The 16,274-nt window shown below is 49.1% G+C and overlaps 5 protein-coding genes across 5 annotated transcripts; 1 reads left to right on the top strand and 4 right to left on the bottom strand.

Moving 5' to 3' along the window:
- Window positions 1–2,348: 2,348 nt before the first annotated feature.
- Window positions 2,349–2,741, top strand: LOC308237132 (histone H2A type 1; the record flags this gene model as incomplete). The annotated part of the gene is made up of 1 exon (XM_080647645.1): window positions 2,349–2,741. The coding sequence occupies one exon, from the start codon at window positions 2,349–2,351 to the stop codon at window positions 2,739–2,741; it is 393 nt and encodes a 130-aa protein (XP_080503771.1).
- Window positions 2,742–3,066: 325 nt separating this feature from the next.
- H1-5 (H1.5 linker histone, cluster member) lies at window positions 3,067–3,747 on the bottom strand (the record flags this gene model as incomplete). The annotated part of the gene is made up of 1 exon (XM_080648207.1): window positions 3,067–3,747. The coding sequence occupies one exon, from the start codon at window positions 3,745–3,747 to the stop codon at window positions 3,067–3,069; it is 681 nt and encodes a 226-aa protein (XP_080504333.1).
- A 3,080-nt stretch (window positions 3,748–6,827) lies between these two features.
- LOC308238013 (histone H3.1) lies at window positions 6,828–7,238 on the bottom strand (the record flags this gene model as incomplete). The annotated part of the gene is made up of 1 exon (XM_080649508.1): window positions 6,828–7,238. The coding sequence occupies one exon, from the start codon at window positions 7,236–7,238 to the stop codon at window positions 6,828–6,830; it is 411 nt and encodes a 136-aa protein (XP_080505634.1).
- Window positions 7,239–8,831: 1,593 nt separating this feature from the next.
- On the bottom strand, window positions 8,832–9,143 carry LOC308237195 (histone H4; the record flags this gene model as incomplete). The annotated part of the gene is made up of 1 exon (XM_080647763.1): window positions 8,832–9,143. The coding sequence occupies one exon, from the start codon at window positions 9,141–9,143 to the stop codon at window positions 8,832–8,834; it is 312 nt and encodes a 103-aa protein (XP_080503889.1).
- A 6,399-nt stretch (window positions 9,144–15,542) lies between these two features.
- LOC308237543 (histone H3.1) lies at window positions 15,543–15,953 on the bottom strand (the record flags this gene model as incomplete). Its single annotated transcript, XM_080648287.1, has 1 exon — window positions 15,543–15,953. The coding sequence occupies one exon, from the start codon at window positions 15,951–15,953 to the stop codon at window positions 15,543–15,545; it is 411 nt and encodes a 136-aa protein (XP_080504413.1).
- Window positions 15,954–16,274: the final 321 nt, after the last annotated feature.

The raw sequence follows: 16,274 nt of genomic DNA, 5'->3' as shown, positions 1-16,274 counted from the left end.
CCAGGTGAGCGAGCAGGGGAGGAAGGCCCAGACGCCCTGGTTTGCTCAGAGCTGAGGGTGCCTGGCAGGGGCCGTGCGGTACGCGGTGCCAAGCACTTGTTATAGGGCCACAGTGACGTTGGGTGGCGGTGAGTGAGCTCTGATGGAGCAGGGGGATGACAAGGTTGGCGGGCATTTCCCGGTGTGTTTATGAGCATGCGTATGGCCTGGCAGCTCCCTACACAACACGTCTAGGTCTTTAAGTGTGAGGCCGGGGACACAGTTCCTGTGGACAGGGGGCTGCAAACGCAGGCTCTTACCTGAGCTGAGCTAGCAAACGCCTCCAGGACAGGAGCAGAGAGAAATGATGATTCCTGTTGATTTTGCCCATGTTTGCTGTGAGTAGGAGTGAGGTCAGGGAGGGCTCCTTGGGTAAGGTTTTTGTAGATTTCTCCTTTTCACTAAGGAAAATGCATCAAATACCCACCCCAGACCAGAGACCTGTGTGAGGGGGATAACCCAGGGGTCTCCTTCCTGGCAGTTGCCAGGCATGGGCTGGAGTGGAAATTTCTGGAAAGAGGCCCCGAACCCCAGGACTGAGCAGGACTGGCCAGCAGCTCCTACTCAGGCCCATCCACACATTTCTCCCCTGGGTCCTCAGCCCTCTGCCCAGGTTCAAGGTTTTAGGAATTCCTGTGGATTAGGAAAAGGATGGTTAGAGCCCTCACACCTGTCAGAATGGCTGCCGTCAACAAACCAACCAACGACAAGTGCTGGCGAGGATGTATCGAAAAAGAAACCCTGTGCACTGCTGGTGGGAATGCAGACTGGTGCAGCCATTAAGGAAAATAGTATGGAGTTTCCTCAAGAAATTAAAAATGGAACGCCCATTTGACCCAGAGATCCCACTTCTAGGAATATATCCTAAGAAACCTGAAAATCTAATCAGAAAGAATATATGCACCCCTATGTTCATAGCAGCACAATTTACAACAGTTAAGACAGAAACAGCCTAAGTGCCCATCAGCAGATGAGTGGATAAAAAAACACACAACGGGTACATCTACACAATAGAGTACTTCACGGCTGTAAAAAAGAAAGAGTTCTTACCATCCACAACAGCATGAATGGACACGGAGGGTATTATGCTCAGGAAAATAAGTCAGAGGAAGATAAGTATCCCATGATCCCACTTGTATGTGGAATCTAATGACCCTAATAAACTGATGAACAAGATAGACCCAGAGACATAGAAGCATGAACAGACTGCTGAACCTCCGAGGGAAGGCAGGGAGGGTGGGTGGGAAGACGTCCACAACGAACTTGTGTGCATATAGGCCTCACCGGTGGGGGCATGGGGCCGGTAGCGGCCAGAAGAGGTTAGTGGGAGAAAAAGGAGGACCTATAATACTTTCAACAATAAAAACTAAAAGGAAAAAAAAAAGGGATGGTGAGTGACTCCAGCCCTCAGGATTCCCTGAAACCTTTCTCCACGTCCCCTGTGTCTGGAAGCGGAAGTCACAGGACGATTGTTGGTGACCATCTGAGCTTAGGTGTCAGTGGGTCTCACAGAGACGCGATGGGAGAGAATCGCAAACAAGAGACCCCTGTTTGCCTTGGAGGGGGGAAGAGAAGAAAAGACTCCTTCTCTGGTCCCACTGGAATGGAACCCAGGGCCTTCTGCTTGTAAAGCAGATGTGCTAACCACTGCGCCACGAAACCACACACTCCGGGTGTTCGTGAGGCAGTACAGTAGGAAATGTTTATATTTGACTCAAAGATAAATTGGGTGGGTGTCTGGGGGTTTTTTTGGGCTAAATTCCATTTCCCAGGCACCTCGCCCGCGGGTAAATTCGAAATATCCTCAAATAGAATCACTGTAAACACACAAGAAAACAATTCACTAAAACCACATTTAGACCCTATGACCACTTCGATGTCCTTCGTTCATTCCAGGATTCTGTAAGGCTGCGCTTGCGCATCTTGGCTCTTTCTTCTCTTCGGCCACTGCCTTCTTGAAGCCATTCTTGGGGACCAGCACCGACTTGGCATAGTCTTCTCTCAGCGGACCTGGTGGGTGAAAGGAAACATAAGAGCAGAAGGAGCTGTGTCCGATTGATATACAACCTCGCATGCAAATAAGGTGATAAATCAAAATCCTGTGGCTGTTGGTTATTGGAGAGCAATCTCAAAAGCTTAGCTCTGCCCAATCAGAGCGCCAGAATCCCAACTTTGCACTTTCACTGGTTAAGATGTGACTGAGACCTTAACCAATGACACATCTGCTTTTTCGCGCCACAAACATTTATAAAAAGTGCCGCCGAGCACTTTCACTTTTGCAGCTCTTTGCAGTGAAGTTTATAGTCAGGATGTCGGGGCGCGGGAAGCAGGGCGGCAAGGCGCGCGCCAAGGCCAAGACGCGGTCGTCGCGGGCCGGGCTGCAGTTCCCCGTGGGCCGCGTGCACCGCCTGCTCCGCAAGGGCAACTACGCCGAGCGGGTCGGGGCGGGCGCGCCCGTGTACCTGGCGGCCGTGCTGGAGTACCTGACGGCCGAGATCCTGGAGCTGGCGGGCAACGCGGCCCGCGACAACAAGAAGACGCGCATCATCCCGCGCCACCTGCAGCTGGCCATCCGCAACGACGAGGAGCTCAACAAGCTGCTGGGCAAGGTGACGATCGCGCAGGGCGGCGTGCTGCCCAACATCCAGGCCGTGCTGCTGCCCAAGAAGACCGAGAGCCACCACAAGGCCAAGGGCAAGTGAGGAGCAAACCGCAACGTTCAACACCAAAGGCTCTTTTCAGAGCCACCCACGCTTTCACTGAAGGGCTTGCTTCTGTGTGTGTATGTGGCACCAGGAATGTGAAGAGGGGGTGGGGAGCTGGGTATCTAATGAAGGTGATGGGGGAGTGGGCGAGAAAAGGGAATTGAGTGGTGGGAGGAGATTCTAACCAATCATAGATGTTGGATGTCAATGTCGTTAAGGAGATCCAGGCCCTAAAGCAGGCAGTGCCCAGCCGTTTCTCGAGGCCTCTGGGTGGCTCTGAAAAGAGCCTTTGGGTTTTGGGGCCGCTCAGGAGGCGAACTTCCTACTTCTTTTTCGGGGCCGCCTTCTTGGCCTTCGCAGCCTTGGGTTTGGCCGCCTTGGGCTTGGCGGGCTTGGCCTTGGCCGCCTTGGCCTTCACCGCCTTGGGCTTGGCCGGGCTCTTGGCCGCCTTCTTGGGCTTGGCCACGGCCTTGGCCTTCTTGGGGCTCTTGGCCACCTTCTTGACACCGGCGGCCGCAGGCTTCTTCGCCTTCTTGGGCGTCTTCTTCACGGCCTTCTTGGCGCCCGCCGCCTTCTTGGGCTTCTTGGGGGTGGAGCCCGCAGGCTTCCTGGGCTTGGCCGCGCCCGCCTTCTTGGCCTTGGGCTTGGCCTCCCCGGAGGCCGCCTTCTTGTTGAGCTTGAAGGAGCCCGAGGCGCCGGTGCCCTTGGTCTGCAGCAGGGTGCCCTTGCTCACCAGGCTCTTGAGGCCCAGCTTGATGCGGCTGTTGTTCTTGTCCACGTCGTAGCCCGCGGCCGCCAGCGCCTTCTTGAGCGCGGCCAGCGAGAGCCCGTTGCGCTCCTTGGAGGCGGCGACCGCCTTGGTGATGAGCTCGGAAACCGGCGGCCCGGACGCCTTGCGCTTGGCCGCGGCCCCGCCCGCCGCCTTCTTGGTCGCCTTCTTCTTGGCCGGGGACTTCTCCACGGGCGCCGGGGTGGCGGCCTCGGCGGGAGCTGTTTCCGACATGGCGGTGAGAGTCGCTGGGAGAGCAGAGAAGGTTCAAATCAAAACCCAAAGAGGGAGGTTGCTGGCTGCCGGCTGGGGCCTGGACTTATATAAGCCGATGCTGTGCTGTGATTGGTGGGGCGTCCAATCCACCGCCCTCGGGCGGCCGCCTTTAACGGCTGGATTTACAAACTGTGTTTCTTCATCCCAAAATTCTGGTTAAATGTTCGAAACTGGGGTACAGAATGTGACGCTTTGGAGCTCCTAAAGCGGAAAACAGTCTCCCGGCTCACTTACTCGTGTTTTCATGCCTCCCCTGTAACGGATGAAAGATTTTCTTAAAAAATCGCTACCGTTTTCCATAGGAGTCCACCTGGTTTAGAGCATCGCGCTACTTAGTTGCCTGTGGCAACAAATTTCTACTAAGTATCAAGGGAACCTTTTTTAAAAAGCTTCGTCCCTCAATTTGGCCTTTGATTTTTACAAGAGGAAAGACACTAGGTTCCTTGGTTTGGATATAAACTTTGTTTCTAACTGTAGCAAGTAACACAGGTCTCAGGGCACCTGGTCACCAGGTAGACCTTCCTTTGAAACCGATTCTGCTTCCTAGGAGGTTCCAGGAGGCTAGTCTTTGGACGCGGGTATTTTGCAACTCGGAAAAGTTCAGCTGCACCAGGAAAAAGATAAATTCCTTTGGCTTCATGATCCAAAGATATAGATTCAAACTCAAACGTGAATTTGGTATGTTTATGATTAAGATGTGTTCTCTCTTTAGTCCCTACCCAAATCTATTAAAATAAGGATGAAAAAAAAATGTTTAGTCCAGATAATCTTTTATAAAAAAAAAACTCTGGAACTTGCCAAAAAAAATTATTCAAGGGCTTCCAGTAGCTATCAAAAGCGCAAAAAGGGACTTTGTCCATTTTCAAGGTGCTTTCTCAATGCTCTCATTCAAACGCCTCCTGTCCATCGACGTTTAACAAAGGGCACCCCTTCTGTTAGCAGACAGGAGACATCCATGTGGATATTATTGTGTTTAAGCAAACACAGACCTGTATTTTACAAAAGTAATTGGCAACTGACTATGAGAAAGGTGGATTGGGGATTTCCTACCCTCAGAAGAATTCAGAAAAACATTACCATCCATGGAACTGAGGCAACCAACAGGAGGTTGGCATGGAGGGCGGAGAAGTTTGCCATTTACTTGGAGGCATGTAGGATGGGGAATGAATAGGATTTTGTGCCTGGCCCGGATGATAAGGGAGATGAAATGATGACTGTGACCTCTCACACACTCAGCCATAGTTGGTGCTCCCTGTGCAACACTGTAGCAAAACAGCCAACACGCTTCTTTCAGCATCCCTGGAGGTGGACCTATGTGTCCATGGATGGCCATATGTGGACAGTGTCTTGTTTTTGTAAGGCCCTCAAGCTAAAAGTGGTGTTTGGAATTTTATGTAAGAAAAAAAATGTGATAGAGACCACATTTGGCCACCAAAATCTAAAATATTTACTATCTGTCCCTTTTGCTGTGTTTGAACTCATCCACATAGACATGGATCATGGAATATAGTTACAAGCTTGCCTCCTTCAGAACAATGGGAATAAAAAAAAATGAGAAAACGTTCCAGCCAAGCACTTTTCACTGTTTGGATGATAAAACTTTTAGAAGATCTGCGGCCAGGGGGTAGGGTGTGTGTGTGTGTGTAAAAGCCTCTATGCTTTAGGGGCAGGAGAGAGGTATAAGAACAGCTAATGTACAATGAGCATTTACTATGTGCCAGGAGCTAATCTAAGGATGCTCTACAGATTTTAATTCATTTACCACATTTTATAACTATACAGTCGAGAGAGAGAGAGAGAGAGAGAGAGAGAGGGAGAGAGAGAGAGAGAGAGAGAGAGAACGGGTAACTTGTCAAAGGTTGTACATTTACTAATTGGTGGCTCTGAGGTTTGAACATAGACCATTATGATGGGAAATCCGAGGTGTGGGGAGAGGACAATCTCTGAAGCTCACAACAGGCAGCACCAAGTTGTCCCTACACCTGACAGCTTCCAGGAGCTCCAAACTCCTCTGCAGGAAGAGGCTTCGGCCCCATGGCCCAGAATGGTTACTGAATCCATTCAGAGCCCCTTCCAAACGCTTTCCAAGGAGCTGATAGTGGGGATGTAAGGCACTCTGGAAGGGCAAATCCAAATCCAAAAACAGGAAGGGCAGGCCCCCATGGCTGCCCTGACTGAAAACACTGGAGAACAACTGCTTCCATATAACCCTACTACCTCCTGGGGCGAAGATGCCAACCCCCACAAGGTAAGCAGCAAAATGAGACATATCTGAAGAGCACACGAGACTTTAAAAAACTGGAAATATTGTACAAAGTAAATAGAGCCGAGTTCTGTTAAAAAGAACCCAGAAAATTATGAGTGCACACAAGAAACAGCTTTAAAAATTCTCAGATATAACCCCTAGTCTGACCCTATTTTTTAAAAAAATCACGGACAAGGACATATTTAAAACACTGAGAAAAAGGCTTGGAAAACAATGTTCAGAAGTCTTGGGAATTCATCTTACAAAGGACAGCCTGCAGGCCATCTGCCCACTGGTCTCACCTACACAAAGGTAAACGTTACATTGAAACAAAAACCAGCAACATTTTACACATTCGGGGTAATACTTGTTACTTCCTTGAGACAGGGAAGCAAATGGGACCCATCTCAAGGCACCAAAAAACTCTGTAAAAATTAAAAGTGCAGTCTCCTCTCAAACACTTCTTGTAGCTGAATGTACAATTGATAACATGGCTGAGGTTTGGCTAAGAGTGTTTTCCCACAAAATGCTGTTCACGGCTGAGAGGAGCAGGTGCCAGCCACCTAGGCTTCGGTTAAGTTTACGGGGCACACACAGGCAGCTGTGAAAAGCCAGGGCAGCCTTCGTGTGCATTAAGCGTGGAAGACGGGAAATGTGCCCAGAATCCCGTGCCCACACTTTAATTTTTCCATGAGGATGCCATGCAGTCTCTAGAAACAACAGCTCTTTCCAGATAATAGTTGAGGGGCTCTGAAAAGAGCCTTTGGGGCGGGGGGAATATTGGGAGCCGCAATTACGCCCTCTCCCCGCGGATGCGGCGCGCGAGCTGGATGTCCTTGGGCATGATGGTGACGCGCTTGGCGTGGATGGCGCACAGGTTGGTGTCCTCGAACAGCCCCACCAGGTAGGCCTCGCACGCCTCCTGCAGCGCCATGACGGCCGAGCTCTGGAAGCGGAGGTCGGTCTTGAAGTCCTGCGCGATCTCGCGCACCAGGCGCTGGAACGGCAGCTTGCGGATCAGCAGCTCCGTGGACTTCTGATAGCGGCGGATCTCGCGCAGGGCCACGGTGCCGGGCCGGTAGCGGTGCGGCTTCTTCACGCCGCCCGTGGCCGGCGCGCTCTTGCGGGCCGCCTTGGTGGCCAGCTGCTTGCGGGGCGCCTTCCCGCCCGTGGACTTGCGCGCCGTCTGCTTGGTCCGGGCCATGCCGAGGGTTTCACCTCCAGTGATGGGAGAGCCAGCCCGCCCTGTATTTATAGCGACTCTCGCGCTCCGATTGGTTGGTACCTGCTCCTCCCATGGCCTCCCCGCGGATTTAGTTCTTAGTTTGGGAAACATTTCCCCCCTTTTCGAGGTCTGTGATGATGTACAAAGAAAATATCTCGGTGACCTTTAAGAAGCCTCTAGGATGCATTAAAAATTCTTCAGAAAAGGCGGTCTTGAGAATCTGAAAGCTCCTGGTACTGGTTTAAGTAAAAGATGTCCTAATGGGATTCTTGACAAAACTGAGCATGAAAGGGAAATAAACCATTTAAACGGAGGACTTGTGGTTTCAACTTCCCGTCACTGTGTCGCCCCGTCTTACACCTGAGCGGGCTTAGTAATCGCTCCAAGAGCGTGTGACAGGGCGGCCAGCTCTTCTGTAAAAGGCGGTGACATTCCTGTCCCGGACACTAGCTTCCCATGAGGGTATCAGACCCCGCGGGGTGGGCTGGGGGCACTGGAACCTGCCACAGCCCAGGTGATGGGCACTCGGGGCCGGGGGGTGGGGGGGGGGCATGGCCATAACCAAATGCACTGAAACTGGGGCAAGTTACACCATCTAAGTCCCTAAGCGAACTCCCGAGGGCGGTGCTCTGAGAAATAAAGGGTTTCACTAGGTGTACCGGTTAATAATGCGGATTTTTTTTTTCCAATGGCGTTACACATACGTTGATATACATGTGGTTTGATATGTATGCTATTTTGTTGTATTGCTCCTTCAGATGACCACTTGTTCCGATGGATGGCACACGTACTTTCTGAGCAGCACTTCAAAACGTACGAAGAAGTGAAAAATTGGGTCTCTGGCTGGTCTGCCTCAAAACAGGGAAAGTTCTATTGGGACGGTATCCACAAATTACCTGAAAGATGGGGGAAATGTGTAGCTGGCGATGGACATTACTTTGAACAAAGCACTTTTGATGTTTCTCTTGAAATTGTATTTTCTTTGATTACAAAATCCGCATTAACCGGGAAACGGTCAATCCACCTAAAAAAATGCCGATACCGGTTAATACCCTGACCCGGAGCTAATAGCAGTAACTGCTTAGCCTGGGGCGTTGGGAGGGGCCTGCCCGGAGACGGTCCCTCTTTAAGGCAGTGAGATATGGACCCAAAACAGGCCGGGGAGATGGATGGGCTTTACCTTCCCACTTTCCTGACGCCCGAGGCAAGCAGGTGAGGCATGAACAGCCCGCATTTCCGAGAATGTCCTGCTTTAATGCAGTTTCCATGGGCGTCAGGTGAAACCGTTGCAGAATAACTTCCCAAAACACCACCCCCAACCCCCAGGAGGGACTTAGGGTTTGTTGGCGGAGCCTGGAGTTGACCCCTTTCCTGGGGCCCGGGTAGTGGGGGTTTCCACCACAAACCTTCACGTCCCGTCCTGGGACTGCTGGGACCCCGAGGGTGAACCGGGTCTCTCCCGCCTTTCCCCTAAACCTAAAGCAGGACTGGGCGCTCAGCTCTTCCGAGAGGGAGTGGGCGGCCCTGAAAAGGGCCTTTGGGGGGAGACGAGGGGGGGGGGGGGGGACGGGCTCAGCCGCCGAAGCCGTAGAGGGTGCGGCCCTGGCGCTTGAGCGCGTACACCACGTCCATGGCCGTGACCGTCTTGCGCTTGGCGTGCTCCGTGTAGGTGACGGCGTCGCGGATCACGTTCTCCAGGAACACCTTGAGCACCCCGCGCGTCTCCTCGTAGATGAGCCCGGAGATGCGCTTGACGCCGCCGCGCCGCGCCAGGCGCCGGATGGCGGGCTTGGTGATGCCCTGGATATTGTCGCGCAGCACCTTGCGGTGGCGCTTGGCGCCGCCCTTCCCCAGGCCCTTCCCGCCTTTGCCGCGACCGGACATGTCTGCAGTGACAGAGAACACGGCCTCTCGACCCCGGCAAGCTCCGTTTATATACATCTTCTGCGGACCTGTTTGGGAACCGACTCGCCCCCCCCACACCCTGCGCTCTTTTTCCGGAAAAAGAAAAGGGCGGCGCTTCATCAAACCTCTTGGTTTAGAAACCCCCCCAGCTGACGTCATATGCAAGGATAGCAAGCTGAAAGCCTTCTCTTTAATGCCAGTAACAAGACAAGGATGTCCATTTCACCATTTCTTATTCAACATGGTGTATCAAACCAGAAAAATAAATAAAAGGCATCCACGTTGGAAAGTAAGAAGTAAAATTCATTATTCGCACATGACATGATTCTAGAGACCCCTAATGTTTCCACACAAAAAAACCTTTTAGAACTAATAAATGAATTCAGTAACGCGTGAGAATACAGTTAGAATTCAGAAATAAGTTTCATGTTTATACACCAATAACACTATCAGAAAGAGATTAAAACCACAGAAATAAGTTTCATGTTTATACACCAATAACACTATCAGAAAGAAATTAAAACCACAGAAATAAGTTTCATGTTCATACACCAATAACACTATCAGAAAGAAATTAAAACCACAGAAATAAGTTTCATGTTTATACACCAATAACACTATCAGAAAGAGATTAAAACCACAGAAATAAGTTTCATGTTTATACACCAATAACACTATCAGAAATTAAAACCACGATGAGATGCCACCTGGAATCTGCCAGAGTGGATATCATCAATAAATCACCAAGGAGCAAATGTGGGAAAGGGGGAACCCTTGTGCACTGCTAGTGGGATTGCAAACTGGTGCGGCCACTATGGGAAAAGGTATGCAGGTTCCTCCAAACATTTAAAATAGAACCACCATATGACCCAGCAATCCCACTTCTGAGTATTTATACAAAGAAATTCAAAACAATCATTCAAAAAGTTATATGCATCCTTTTATGTTCGTCGCAGCACTATTCACAATAGCCAAGTTATTGAACCAACGTAAGTGTCCATCAATAGCCGAGTGGATAAAGATGTGATATATATATATATCTCACATCTTTTTCTCACAGAGAACCGCTGCTGTAGAGCCTAAGACCATCAGAAAACACAGATATTTACATTACGATCATAACAGTAGCAAAATTACAGTTATGAAGTAGCAATGAAAATAATTTTATTGTTGGGATCACCACAACATGAGGAACTGTATTAAAGGGTCACGGCATTAGAAAGGTTGAGGACCACTGACCTAGAAGGTATTATGTTAAGTGAAATAAGTCAGATAGAGAAAGACAAATTCTTCAAAGATAAATGTTTTACAGCCTAATTAAAAACTCCTTGCCCTGGCCGGTTTGGGCTCAGTGGACAGAGCGTCAGTCTGCGAACTGAAAGGTCTCGAGTTTGATTTTGGTCAGAGGCACATGCCCAGGTTGTGGACTCAATCCCCAGTCGGGGGGGCTTGCAAGAGGCAGCCGACCAATGATTCTCTCTCATCATTGATGTTTCTCTCTCTCCCTCTCCCCTCCTCTCTGGAATCAATACAAATATAAAAAAACTCCTCAGTCCACCTTCTCTTCTAGTTCTGTGCTTGCCCGCTCCTGCACAGCCATGCCTCTGTCCGGGTCCGGCTTTGCTGCTGTTTTGGGGTGACTTTGTTTGTTTGTCTATTTTGGTCTTTATTTTCTGCCCGCTCAGCATCCACGGCTCTAGTGACTGTGACTGCTGGATCTGAGTGGCCCGTCTCAAGAGCGGTGAGGGCAGTCCGCTGGGCCACTTGGGAAGCCTTGTATGCAAAGTGCTTTCTAGGGAATGGTAACTGAATCAGTGGCTGAGGCAGTGATGGCCCTGATGACAGGGAACGTCCAGGTGGGCTCCTCACTGCTCCCCTTGGCTTCTCTATCCTTTGCCTCACCTGCTACACATCCTGTCCCCCGCTGCTGTCCGGTGGGGTGGGGGTGGGGGTGACTTCATCTCGGTTAGAAACACTTCCATTTTCTAAAGTTGTTTGAGGAAGGTCTGCTGTTTTTCTTTGGAGAGTCGATTAGCAGGCCCTGCGGGGTCTAGAAACACATTCCGGAGGATGAGGGAGGACTCCTGTTTGTTGTTTCTGGAAACACTGGGGAAACTTACCAGTGCTTCTCCATCTGGTGCCGGGAACACTCTGAAAGGTCTGTAACTTAATGGCAGTAACGGTGCTTTGCTCTGGAAATGATATTAACAGTCACATCTATGCTTCTCTCTGTTAAATCAGAGACTTGTTAATTCTCTTCTTCCAGCTTCGTGGAAGAGACACAGAGACAGGCTCTGCAGATTTCTTAGCTTTAAAAAAGTTAAGAATTTCATTTTATTTAAATAAAGTATGATTCGGATGCTTTCCTTTTGTCTTTCTCAGTAAATCATAATGCTGAATGACATGAGTTTCCCAATACATTATTGTTGAATAACTGTGGTAAATAACGTTTTCTCTCACACAATAGGAGACATTCTTTTCCAAGAGAAATTTGGCAGACTTTTACTTTGCCCTTTAGTCAGATGAACACATGAGCTATACTGGCCTTAGCAATGCTGAGGGTTACTTACGGGTCCACACGTCCCTAGTTGACCATTGTGCAATGTTTAGTGACAAGTGGAGTCGATCCTTTTCAATATGGTTATATTTCCAACTTCTTATGCCACATATTTATTCCCTTAGCACCTGGTTTTGTTTCGTTTGTTTGGGCTAAGGGTTTGGAGTTGGCTGGTAGGTTGTGCTGTGTCTCTTACTTTTCTCTTGCTCTGCATTCAACATTATTACTAGTGATTAGTTCCTATTTTAATTCCCATTTATTCTATCCTGAAAACACATACTCATTCATGCATAAGCCCTTTGGAGAGTTTCCCACTCCATGAACTTATGCCCTCAGATCTCCCTCCCGTTCTACAGTGTCCGGGTCAAAATCTGAACTACGAGGCATGATCGCATGGAGCGTCCCTTCTTCTTGCTCATACCTGAGAGCCATCACCATCTCTGTTCTCATCCTTAAACTCACTTGAGCTTCTGCTGCCTCCAGGTGCTAAAATATCAATTAAACAAACTTCCACTGTCCCCCAAACTTCAGGCCTCATTCTCCCCTCATCTTACCACCCCCTTTCCTGGGGTTCACTGTACCATGCTCTTGTCTGCTTATGGCTTTAAAACTGCCTTCCAGAGGTACCCCTTACTTTCTCCTGAGACTCTCTCAGGACCCAGAAGTACCCTCCAATTTATAAAGCTGTTCATGCCTTATTTTACGTAAAACCCTACCATGCTTCTGCAGTTTCCTACATATGACCACGGATGATCTTCATGTTTCCTCTTAAGCTTCTGTTAATTTCGCTGGTTTTCATGACTGGAATATATCAAATAATACCTTGCAGAAGCTCTGATTTTCTTTCATGCACTTCTCCTTCTCCTCCTTCTCCTTCTCCTATCTTCAGGGTTGGATGTTGACAGGACAAGAATTAGGGTGAAGGGGAGCGTCCCGGTGTAGGGCTCCCCTGCTGTCTCACCTCCAGGGCTTTAGAATAGGGACAGGGGTGGAGATCACAGTGCCTCAGCTTCTGTCCTTTGAAATCCGACTCTGCTATAGACAAAGTGGGTGTCTCATCAAAAGTCCTAGGTTGGAACCCAATCCCTAATGTGATGATGTTTGCAGGTGGGGCCTTTGGGAGTTGCTTCTTAGGCCATAAACTCAGAGCCCTCTTGACTGGGTTAGAGCCCCTGTCAGAGGACCCCGCCACCCATCCCCTCTTCCATCTCATGGGGACATATGGAGAAGATGGCTGTCCCTGGACCAGGAAGCGGGCTCTCACCAGACAGTAAGTCCGTCGGGGCCTTGTTCTTGGACTTGTCAACTTCCAGAACCGTGAGGATTGAATTTCTGCTGTTTGTAAGCCACAGGGTCTGTGGAATTCTGGCATAGCAGCCTGAACGGACTGGGCCACTGGTGTTTTGCAAGCAACGGGTAAAAAGTACTCAGATTTACTACCTTTGGTTTTGGTGTTTATTACAGGTAATTTGGAAGTAAAGCTAGAAAACGGTTGGAGATCATAGTACAAGTGTCCAGGTGTGAACTGAATAACAGTAGCAAGATTAACTGAGCCTGGGGTTCAGGTCTTGTTTTTGCCATTTACTTCTTTCTTCTTCTCCTTCTTCTCCTTCTTCTCCTTCTTCTCCTTCTCCTCCTCCTCCTCCTCCTCCTCCTTCTCTTCTCCTTCTCCTTCTCCTCCTTCTCCTTCCCCTTCCCCTTCCCCTTCTCCTCCTCCTCCTCCTCCTTCTCTTCTCCTTCTCCTTCTCCTTCTCTTTCCCCTTCTCCTTCTCCTTCTTCATCTTCCTCTCCTTCTTCTTCATCTTCTTCTTCTCTTCTCCTCCTCCTCCTCCTCCTCCTTCTCCTCCTTCTCCTTCTCCTTCTCCTTCTCCTTCTCCTTCTCCTTCTCTTCTCCTTCTCCTTCTCCTTCTTCATCTTCCTCTCCTTCTTCATCTTCCTCTCCTTCTTCATCTTCCTCTCCTTCTTCATCTTCCTCTCCTTCTTCATCTTCCTCTCCTTCTTCTTCATCTTCTTCTTCTTCTTTGAATATGTTTATTAAAGCTGGGGACAGTGAAACGAAGGAAGGGCTTGTAGAAGCAGCATGGGAGAGCCAAGGTGGTAGTCTGCTTTGGCTCCATAAAAACATTATAAGAAAGAAGTGAGCCAAGGTGGGGCTGCTTTTAGCTTACTGGAAAGTAAGAGAAAAAGAAAAAGATCTCTGTTGTCTAGCTCCCTGACCAGAGGAATTTAAGCTTTTTATTCTCCGGTTAGGGAGGAGAGATAGAAACCATCTGTCCTCAAGTGTCCTTAGTTAGGGAAGATAAGGTCTGTCAATCCACTAGCTGTCGGAAAATTGTTTAAATTGTTTGGCCTTCCTTAATTATCTCACCTCAGTTTCCCCATTCCACTTGCCCAGGAACTTCCCCACCTTTCTTTTTTAAATAAATCTTTATTGTTGACAGTATTGTATATGTCTCTTACCCCCCCCCCCATTTACTTGTTCCTTGACCTTAGAAGAGTATTTTATTTATTCATTGCCTTAAATTATCTATGCCTTTTTTGCTATCACAAATAACATTCTGATGAATATTCTAATGAATCTGTAGAATTTCCTTGGGCACAGTCCTGGGCACACCCAATTTTACTAAATTAGATGGTTCTTTAAATGTCTGTGTAGGTAAGACCACCATCAGTAAACCACCACATAAAATCAAGTTTCTCCACCTCTCATGCTTGGCAAACCTAACTTCTGATTTTGATAATCTGCTGGGTATTATGCACTGTTGTTTTATTTTGCATTATCTGATTACAAGTGAGGTTTAAAAATTATTCATGCAATTGCTAGCCACTCAGCTGTCTCCATTTAAAAAATAAGACTTGCCATAACCGGTTTGCCTTAGTGGATAGAGCATCGGCCTGCGGACTAAAGGGTCCCAGGTTTGATTCTGGTCAAGGGCATGTACCTTGATTGCAGGCACATCCCCATGTGCAGGAGGCAGCTAATCAATGTTTCTAACTCTCTATCCCTCTCCTTTCCACTCTGTTAAAAAAACACCAATAAAATATAAAAATATATATATTAAAAAATAAGACTTTTCCCTTCAAAGTGAACAATAAACTACTAGAGACCTGACCTGTCATTTAGGCCACTTGGGCAAGTGAAAACCAAAATAACCCTAATTCAACTTTGTTTTCCTACAGTCAATGGAGGATGAACTCCCATCTTCTCCTTTCCTTCCCAGATTTGTTGAAAGGAACCTGCATGGGCTTTATCCCTAATGGTTGAGGGCCTTTGGAAAAAATACTTCTAGAGCTAGAGGAGTACAGATTGCCTGTCTAGACCCTGAGAGCTATTTTCAGGTTCAATTAGCAAATTTGTGAATATCAGAAGTGGGTAAGGGAGGTGCCAATATATATACTCTGAATCCCTTGTTACGGGATGGGCTTGTAGTAATTACTTTCCTGTGGACAGATTCCTTCCCTTTACCTCTTTCCACGTGGATAACAAGGGTCAAGAGGTGACTATATCTTTGCAGATACATTGTTTCCTTTGAAACTGCCAGTGTTAAGCAAGAGTTTGTTAAGCAACTTAGTTTCCCCAAATAGCTACTATAATGTAAACACTGAAAGTGAGGCCTTGCCAACATTTACACCCAATTAGTTGAGGAAAATGATACCCAACGTTCGGGAGGGAAGGCCAGAAACCCGTCCCCATTTCCGTCCATTGTGCGCTGAGCTTGCGTTATTAACACGTAAAGTAGGAGTGCGACAGCCACTGTCAGTGAGGATGGAAGTGGCTCTGAAAAGAGCCTTTGGGTTCCAGGTTGCCGCTCGCGAAGAGCTCACGCCCTCTCCCCACGGATGCGGCGCGCGAGCTGGATGTCCTTGGGCATGATGGTGACGCGCTTGGCGTGGATGGCGCACAGGTTGGTGTCCTCGAACAGCCCCACCAGGTAGGCCTCGCACGCCTCCTGCAGCGCCATGACGGCCGAGCTCTGGAAGCGCAGGTCGGTCTTGAAGTCCTGCGCGATCTCGCGCACCAGGCGCTGGAACGGCAGCTTGCGGATCAGCAGCTCCGTGGACTTCTGGTAGCGGCGGATCTCGCGCAGGGCCACGGTGCCGGGCCGGTAGCGGTGCGGCTTCTTCACGCCGCCCGTGGCCGGCGCGCTCTTGCGGGCCGCCTTGGTGGCCAGCTGCTTGCGGGGCGCCTTCCCGCCCGTGGACTTGCGCGCCGTCTGCTTCGTACGAGCCATTCCCAACACACAGAAGCACAAAACTGCTGTAAGGTGACCACGCAGGCTCGCAACAAGGAAATATATATAAGGCAAGTGCCACTGTGATTGGAGGAGGCACCTGCCCATCAAGGCCCGCAGTGAAGTGATTGGAAGCCGCGTCCGCTTTCTGATCACCGGAGCCGCCCGCGCGTTTGGGTCAGAAATTAACTTCTTCCTCCCACCCACCCTTCCAACAGAAGCTGTTTTCTACCCTTTCTCGTCGCTACGGTCTGTGCGCATTTTCTTTGCAGTGTTCTCTGTCTTTCCTCCGCAGAATTTAATGTAAATATTACAATTATA

This window comes from Plecotus auritus (assembly GCF_963455305.1).
Source record: "Plecotus auritus genome assembly, chromosome: 12".
Lineage (NCBI taxonomy): Eukaryota > Metazoa > Chordata > Mammalia > Chiroptera > Vespertilionidae > Plecotus > Plecotus auritus.
The sequence above is the reverse complement of the archived record's forward strand: the minus strand, read 5'-3'. Positions and strand labels throughout refer to the sequence as shown.